This window comes from Juglans regia, chromosome 2 (assembly GCF_001411555.2).
Source record: "Juglans regia cultivar Chandler chromosome 2, Walnut 2.0, whole genome shotgun sequence".
Lineage (NCBI taxonomy): Eukaryota > Viridiplantae > Streptophyta > Magnoliopsida > Fagales > Juglandaceae > Juglans > Juglans regia.
Genome location: NC_049902.1, coordinates 37,009,576 through 37,019,087, shown reverse-complemented (window position 1 = coordinate 37,019,087; position 9,512 = coordinate 37,009,576). Strand labels below are relative to the sequence as shown.

The window sequence follows — 9,512 nt, the reverse complement described above, 5'->3', positions numbered from 1 at the left end:
TTGGGATGGTTTGCCGCTTGTTTTGGTGATCAGGATGTGATTTCGTGAATCCAAGATCTATGCTCTGCGATCCAAAGTATCAGAGATGTGAATGCTGAATGGTATGAAGATGATGCACTTTTAATTCTGAGGCCACTTGCAATCTGGGATGACAATCCTCCTTGGCCTTGGCTGATGGAAGTCTTTGATATATAATATTCGACCCATTCTAGGGGATGCGGATTAGATATGGATTTTTGGTTTGTCGATCATGTACCTATATTTTAGCTAATTTTAGAGCCTAGAATTCGGTGCACTGTATTGATGGTCTGACCCATCTCGTCTTAAAAGAGAAATTGATTAGCGTTTTCTTTTCTCTTCGATGTCTCCCACGAATCATTCATCATGACTGAGAGGGAGAGAGAAAGAGAGAGGCCACTGGATCACTAGGTATGTTGATGGGAGACATTGAGTGATTTGTTTGAACTTTGTTCTACTGCTAGGATATGCTTTGGGAGACATTAGGCAGGTTTGGAGGGTGAGATGAGACATAAAATTTTCATCTCATTTCATCATTACACATTTTTTAAATTCTCATATAAAATATAATAAAAAATTCAACTTTTTCAAATCTCAATTCAACTTTTTCAAATCTCAATACAATAATAGTACCAAAAATTAATATTTTAAAAACTAAAACAAAACACAAAATTCTCATCTCACCTCCCAAACTTACCCTTAGTCACTGTTTAGTGTTTAGTAGATCTCTGTTTCTATGCTTTTGGCAGTCATTGAGAAAACAGAAACTGGATAGTGGATATAACTTAGAACAGGTTCGCTTTGGAGCGGTACAGTCCGTTTTATGCATTAGATTAGCTACCAATTAAATTTTGCCACGTCACATTATACGCTATAATACAATGCATCTCACTACATCAGAAAAGCCTCTCATACCCTATGTCAAATGCATACCCATTGCACAGCCATTGCATTCGCCGCTCTCCCTAGATGCCCAGCCTCCCATGCCACAACCACCAACAACCATTTCGACGCCGGCAGTAGCCACCCACAGCCATTCCGACTCCAACGACAGGCAGCTCGACGCCACCCATAGCCATTCCGTCTCCCACAGCCATTTCGACGCCCACAACCATTTCAACGCCACCCACGTTAGGCAGCCCGACGCCACCTGCAGCCATTCCGTCGGCACCCACAGCCACCACGAAGTCCGATAGCCACCACGCAGTCTGACGCGTCACCACCATCGACCTCCATGGTATTTTTGCAATTCATTTTGCTCTGTTTTTGTATATATACCGTCAACCTCCATATGATTTTTTCAAGCTTTGCTAATCCATTTGCTTAGATAAAGAACAAAGAACAAGAAAAATCCTATTTATGTTTGACATTTGTTTGCACAGCCATTGCTTAAGAAATTTTCCACGACCTTGCCATTGCTTAAGAAATTTTCCACGTCCTTGCCATTGCACAACCATTGCTCTGTATTTTTCATGATGTATATAAATTTTATTTTAAGTATATTTTGTAGGAGTAGAAAATTTTGGTTTGTATTCACATGCTTAAATTTGAGTAGTCACATTTTTTTTGTGGAAATTTTGTGGAGTGACTTCTGCAAGGGAAACAGGAAGATTGATGGCTTTCCCAAATTTAAAATGTACAAGCTATTTAAAAAAAAAAAAAAGTGAATCACATTATAGAAAAAAGTGACAAAAATTACTTTTTTTGTCTTCTCATTCATTTTTTTATTGAATTGTGGAGCCGAATTTGTTGTCATCTGTTGTCATCGTTAGAAAAGTATCATATCTTAGTTAATAAAATTAGAATGGTTGGCAAGTATTGAATGTATTTTTTTTTTGGTATTGAAGGATTGTATATTGAGTTGGGGTAGTGATAAAATTGAGATAACAATGAGTAGCAATTGTCTAAAAGTTAGAGATGTAGGTGTTGAAGCCAAAATTATGGAAGATGAACGTGATGGAAATGTGACTACAAATGTGGAAGAAGAATGTGATGTGGATGTGGAAGAACGGGTGAATATGATTTCTTCTTCCACTAGTAGTCCTGAAGAGCCATTTATTGGTATGACATTTGATGATGTAGAAGACGCCCAGAAATTTTACAATATGTATGCAAGATGAAGAGGTTTTTCAATGTGACCAACCATACAAGATTGTCAAAAGAAGAGAAAAAATTAATTGCGGTGGACTATGTTTGCTAAAGAGAAGGATTTTTGGCGAGAAAGTCGCAAACAAAAGGAACGAACAATTATTGAACCTGCTTAGACAAAAATTGGCTGTAAAGCAATCATGGCAATAAGGAAAAATGGTGAACAATGGACAGTATCCAAATTTGTTCGTAAGCATAACCATGAGCTACTCATACCAAAAAGTACTAGCTTGCTCTGTGGATATAGAGGAGTGACACGTGCTCAAAAAAAGTTCATTCTCACTTTAAATGAGTCTGGTGTACCGACAAGAAAGATAATATCGATACTGAGTAAAGAATCAGGTGGTGACTTTAATATCGGTTGCATTGGCAAGGACGTGGAAAATTTTATAGGAAGCAAAAGAAGAAAATTATTTGAAGAGGGAGATGCACAAAGATTATATGCTTACTTTCTAGATAGACAATGTAAGGAACCTGGGTTTATGTACTCTATACAAGTTAATGAGAATGGGTGTATGAGAAGTTGTTTTTGGGCAGATGCAAGGTCAAAGGCTGCATACCAATACTTTGGAGATGTTGTGACTTTTGATGCCATGTATTTGACAAACAATTTATAAGATGTCATTTGTGCCATTTTCTGGAGTTAACCATTATCACCAAACCATAATGTTTGGTTGTGCCTTATTAATTAATGAAATTGCAGAATCTTATACATGGTTATTGAGAACATGGCAAGAGGCAATGCTTGGGAAGGCTCCTCAAACTATAATTACAAATGACGATAAGGCAATGGCCAAGGCCATTGTAGAGGTAATCCCAAATACAACTCATAGGTTGAGTTTGTGGCATATTTTACAAAAAAATTCAGAACATTTAGCCCATGTATATAACAAATTTGGAGGGGATTTTCGTCATTGTATCCATCAGACGATCACAACTGATGAGTTTGAAGAAGAGTGGAGTTCAATATTGCTCAAGTATGGGTTGGTAGATAACACTTGACTGCAAAATCTTTGAGGACAAAGAATCCAAAAGAGACTCAACCATCAAAGAAAATGTATTGTAGCATTTGCAAGCAAGAGGGACATGCTAAGAATAACTGTCCTTCAATGAGGTATACAGTCAAAGCAATTTTTCTTAGTTGTTTACGTTTAAATCAATGTGTTTCTTATTTCTTGTGTTTTATTTGTGTTTTGTTTTAGGAATCTTGGGCATACGACTGACAACATATCCCAGAATTTGGACCTTTAGTTTTACTTCAGTTATACATTGTATGTGATATTTGTATTGATTTCATTTTTATGTTATGGTAATAATTTTTTAACAACTATAATTGACTTTATTCACTATGTTACAGTAAAATGAATCATCGTTGAAGTGAAATGGTGAAGCTTTTGCAAGAAGACAAGTATTTGGCTTATGTTACGGTGAATGAAGAAGGATGTATTGAATGAAGACTTTTTTTGTGTTATTTTGTATTATTGTGGATGAAGAAGGATGAAGACCTTTTTTTGTGTAATTTTGTATTGTTGTGGAGACCAGTGGAGTGAATGAGATGGAGACATTTATTGTGTTATTTTGTATTATTGTGGAGACTAGTGGAGTAAATGAGATGGAGACTTTTTTTGTGTTATTTTGTATTATTGGAGAGTGAATGAGATTTTATGTTTTTTATATTTTATTGAACCCTGTTTTATGGCATTAAATCCTTGTGTGAAATATTGTAGCTTGTTATATTGAAGAGTATTTTGATGAGATCATAGCAATTAGAAAGTACTAAGGAATTGGCATCCATGAATTGCAAAAGAATGTGACAAAAGAATTGTAAAAGAGATTGATATTGTCTTCCAATGAGGTAGAAATTGACATAATGATTACATGAGTCTTAGCAATGACTAGCGTCCATCACCATACAAAAAGTGTTCACAACATTAAATAAAGTGACTTAATGATTACATGAGTCTGAGCAATGACTGACATACATTCTTTTTTTCTGGATACATAAAACTTACAGCAAAAATCATAATAAAAAACAACCATGACAAGAACAATGCTTTCAAGGTTCACTTGTAATTCTTCTTCATTGGCTTGTAATTTGGCTTCTTTGATCTTTACATGTTCATGATGTATTCTATTGTTCATTCGTTGAGCTAACTCCAATGTCATTTTGCAACATGTTTTACTCAATATGAAGATCAATACGTAGCTTCAATGGAATGTCATAGTAGCAAAAATATCTCTCAAAACTTGCCACGTCTTTCCCTCTTGCAGTCTAAGAACTTGAACCGGAATGAGAAGTTGAATTATTCATTTGCTGAAATATATATAAAAGATGTATAAGCATGTTACATGTTGTATAGATAGATAAAATATGTACAAGCATTAACTCCCTGTCTTACATCTTATTCTTTGTTGGAAAACTAACATAGAGAATAACAACCTTATGGCTGATTTGAATATCAAGTATCAACCATGAAGATACCAACTTAAAATATAAGAATATGAGCTTTACCAGTTTCCAAATCAGATAGGGAGCAGCTTTATCACATGATTTTTGTACTCAAGTATTAAAGCAATAATTGATTTTTGCACTTATTTTTGTTGAACAAGTTGAAGGTAGGGAGCTAGAGGATTGGATTAATGAATGAGAATGAGACAATGATTTGGAGCAATGAGAATAGGTTTGATGGGTTTTGGAAAGATGGGTTGCCAAAAGGTAACTGGACTTTTAGGTGGTCGGATGAGAGTTTTTATGTGGGGATGTGGAGTAAGGATGGTAAAAACTAGAATGGTACTTATTATCCATTAGGGAATTCTGATGGGGATTTGGATTGGGATCCACAATAGGTTTTTGAAGTAGATTTGAATGAGTGTAAAATCTGTCCTGGGGAGAAAGTGTTGATTTTTCCTTCTCATAAGATGTTAAATTGGCTCAGGATTGAGGGGGAGTTTAGCCATTCCTCTGTAAAAAATGCTATATCTAAGGGGGTACTAAAAACAAAGACTAATAACTACTCAATCTTCACATCCATAGTATCTTTGCATGCATAGTCACCCAACATCGTCAATGGTCATGTAGACTAAGGGCTCGTTTGAGATGAAAATAGATGCCTAAAATCCATATTCAAAGAAGCATCAAAGATAAAAACCTCATCATGCCCCTAATTTGATAGTGGATTTTAATACTCAAATTTTTCATAAGGAAGACAAAAAGGACAAAGATAAAAAACATTATGACTTTCTTTTGGGTGGTATGTAGTGTACCTGTGGGGTGGTATATATGCGGGTCATAGAAAAAAGTCTCAAAACAACAAGTCTCAAAACCGTAAGTCTTTGAGGAAATATATCAAACACCTTCCCTGCCTTCCACCCATTTCATTACCGGATCCTTCAATTACATTTGGTTGGTTCCCTTAATACAATACTGCAAATAACATCTACATTCCATAATCCATAATCCGTAATCCATCTACATTCAAAAAACTCCAAATAAAATGAAATATAAAGCATTTCCTACCTGCGGGTTTGACGAGGGCAAGAGAGGGAGACGAGGGTGATTTGGTTCGACTTCCTCACAGCGTTACAATGGCTGCGGATTTGAAGAGAGAGAGAGAGAGAGAGAGAGAGAGACGAGACCGAGTTCGACGAAACGAGGGTGAGAGAACAAAGGGGGTGCTTCTCCACAGATGGTGCGAGAGGGATCAAGGGTGCTTCTGGTGTGAGACGAGGGTTTTTTTTTTTTTATTTATTTGGTGCGCAGCATCCCATTATTAGAGAAGCTGTTCTCACCACGTGGTTATCTCTTATTGGAGGCTGTTCTCAGCCCAAGAGCAGATGGTACGGAATTTTTCCAACTTAGAAAAGAAATGAGAACAGACGGAAAAGAGGAAGCAGCCCTGCTTTCGTTGTCCCTGCTTTAGTTGTGGCAAGTCAGACGGTTTCATCGTCGTGCATGGATGGAACTTTGGAGAAAAGTTTAGTCTCTTTATATACGCTTAAATCGTTCCATGAATATATGTAAAGAAATAGAAACACGAATGCCCAAACTGAATATTCATCCATCTCAAAAAAATAAACCAAGTGCACAAATTTAAATGATTGTTAGAACAACTCCTTTGTTTCTTAATTCCAACAGAAAATAATGGAGATAGATGTCAGATTCACGAAGGTGACATACCTCGTAACCCAAGTGCGTCATTGTTGATGCAAATTCATTAATATATAGGAAGGGGATCCAACTATTGAGATTCCTCGATAGTCCAATTACGAGGTTATATGCCGTAAGATTGGCACTACAATAAATCTTCGAGTGAAAAGGATGCTGTTTTGTCGAAATACCAAAGGGTGTCATGCCACGAAGGATGGCTTACTGATCACTTATCAGGTCAAGAATTGCTACAAGACAGAGCTCAAAATATTTAGTTCGGCTGAATTTGTATTCTATCAATCTTTGTGTCTGACTCTTTTGTTTTTTACTTTGATCGTCTACTTACTGTGTGCTGCAATACATTTTTTTTTTTTTTTGAGAAGGAGGATGGAACCTCCAGCGTTTATTGAAACCCTCGCTTACGGCGGCGGAAAATCGTAGTTACAAGGACATTATCAATTGCAAGTGGAAACCAAACCAACCCAACCTATAACTTAAGACACTTTTAAATAAGGAAGGCTTATCTTATCCGTTTTAAGCAAACCTTTTAAAAACCATGGAATATAATTGTAATTATTCCATGTGCAGCTACATCCCTCAGCTCCCAGCTGCAATACATACAAGCATACATATATGCATAAATATATATATATATATACACACACACACATTATGCGCAGGACTAACTTCGTAGAAAATATAGAAGCACGACAAACATATGATGCGGTCGGACTGAAACATTGCTAGTTTGTTGGAGATCCTTCTGCCGTGTGGATCTGACATTGGCAAGATGCTAGTGAAGGTAGAAAACAAAACTTAGAGCAGGTAGATCATTTTTTTTATAGTTAAACGATAATATTATATTAAAGCAGGTAGATCATAAATGTATCACAAAAAAAAAAAAAGCATAAATACGGATGAGATGCTGATGCAAAGTCACCAAAAGCAGTAGTACTTCTCTAATTCACAGTACTTGTCTACTTTCCTCATGGAGCTCCATTTGTTTTCCTTCCCAATTCTGTTTACCTTCTTCTTTATGTTTATGGTCCTGAAGATAGGGAAGAAATTCAAAACCAACCACTCAATTACTCTAAATCTACCCCCAGGGCCATGGAAGCTACCTATCATTGGAAACATGCACCAGTTTGTTAGCTCTCTACCACATCATGCATTAAGAGACTTGTCCAACAAGTATGGACCTCTGATGTACCTTCAACTTGGAGAAGTTTCCACCGTTGTGGTTTCATCTCCAGAGTTCGCCAAAGAGGTGATGAAAACTCATGATTCAATCTTTGCATCAAGGCCCAGTATTCTAGCTTCAGAGATCATGTCCTATGGTTCTAAAGATATCATCTTTGCACCATATGGCAGTTACTGGAGAGAACTAAGAAAACTTTGCATCCTGGAGCTTTTAAGCTCAAAACGTGTTGAGTCATTCCGACCGATTAGACAAGAAGAGTTATCAAACCTTATTAAATGGATTGCTTCAAAAGCAGGATCTTCCATCAATCTTACTGAGAAACTGTTCTCGATAATGTCTATCATTACTTCAAGGGCGGCCTTTGGTAAGGAGTGCAAAGACCAAGAAAAGTTCCTTTCCGCTGTTATGGAAGTTTTCAAGTTGGCTGCAGGTTTCGATATTGCAGATGTCTTTCCTTCTGTTAAAATGCTTCATCTGATCAGTGGTATGAGCATAAAACTTGAGAGGTTTCATAAAGAAGTTGACAGGATAATGGAAAACATCATCAAAGAGCATAAAGAGGCCAGGGCAACAACAAAAGCAGGTGGTCAGGCTGCAACCACAGAAGATTTTGTTGATGTTCTGTTAAACTTCCTGGAGCATCGTGGCAGTGAGTTTTCCTTAACGAACGACCACGTCAAAGCTGTAATCCTGGTAAATTTTTTTTTTTATTCACCTTCTGCCGAAATCTTGCATACTTCCGACGAATATCACACGTTATTTTGCCTCCTTAAGCAACCTTTTACTGCAATATATATTTGGAGATCCTTTTTCAGATCTCAGAACCTACATGGAGTCACAAACGTAGATTGTTCTTGACTGTGTGCAGCTTGTACGGGACTTTTTTTTCAAGTGCTCGACTCTCAAACTTCATTAATCTTTTGCAGGACATGTTCAGCGCTGGGAGTGAGACATCAGCCACAACCCTGACTTGGGCAATGTCAGAAATGATAAAACATCCAAGAGTGATGAAGAAGGCACAGGCCGAAGTGAGAGAAGTTTTTAATAGAAAAGGGAGGGTGGATGAAGCAGGAATTACCGAGATGAAATATTTAAAATTAGTTGTTAAGGAGATCCTGAGACTACATCCTCCCGCTCCTCTGCTACTGCCCAGAGAATCAATGGAGAGGTGTGAAATTGATGGGTACGAAATTCCGGCCAAAACAAAAGTCATTGTTAATGGGTGGGCAATTGCAAGAGATCCCAAATATTGGCCTGAAGCTGAGAGTTTCAATCCAGAGAGATTCCTTGATAGCTCAATTGACTTGAAGGGGACAAATTTCGAGTTCATCCCATTTGGAGCCGGAAGAAGGATGTGCCCAGGCATGACATTCGGCTTGGTCAATGTTGAGTTCCCACTTGCCCTGTTTTTGTATCATTTTGATTGGAAACTTCCCAATGGAACGAAGCATGAAGACCTGGACATGACTGAGACCTATGGCCTTACAGCTAGAAGAAAAGACCCTCTGCACTTGATTCCCATTGCTTATAATAATCCCTTTCCAGTTGAATAAGCCCTACATCAAAAATGTATCATCTCTCTTTGGGTTTTCTGCGTACTCTACATATCATGGATGCTTGTGCACAAAACCGAATGCAATGTGTAAGTGGCATTAGATTTCTTTCAAAAGTTGTGTGCCTCCCTTCTCTACAATAAAAGAATAAAACCCAATTCTCTTAAGTGTAAACATTCGGTTTATATTGCAGAGAAAGTAAAAAAAAAAAAAAAGTGAAACGCTTTGATCGGTCCATCCGAAAATAAGGCTTTAACAGCGTCTAATAATACTCCACCACGTCAACAATTTCACAGAAATTACAATAGACTCGTTACACTGATCAATAATGAAACACCACACATCTCTCTATTCAGAAATCAATTTGAGCCCCATTAAATCGAAGAACACCATCTCCCCATCGCCCACCGTCGCACGACACCATTACCGTCCATCAACACCATTA

General features: G+C 37.3%; 1 protein-coding gene across 1 annotated transcript; it reads left to right on the top strand.

The window, feature by feature from the left end:
- Positions 1-7,251: 7,251 nt before the first annotated feature.
- LOC108983462 (cytochrome P450 71D9-like) lies at positions 7,252-9,241 on the top strand. The gene is made up of 2 exons (XM_018955098.2): positions 7,252-8,207; positions 8,441-9,241. Exons 1-2 carry the CDS (start codon positions 7,302-7,304, stop codon positions 9,065-9,067), a joined length of 1,533 nt encoding a protein of 510 aa, XP_018810643.1. The 5' UTR covers positions 7,252-7,301; the 3' UTR covers positions 9,068-9,241.
- Positions 9,242-9,512: the final 271 nt, after the last annotated feature.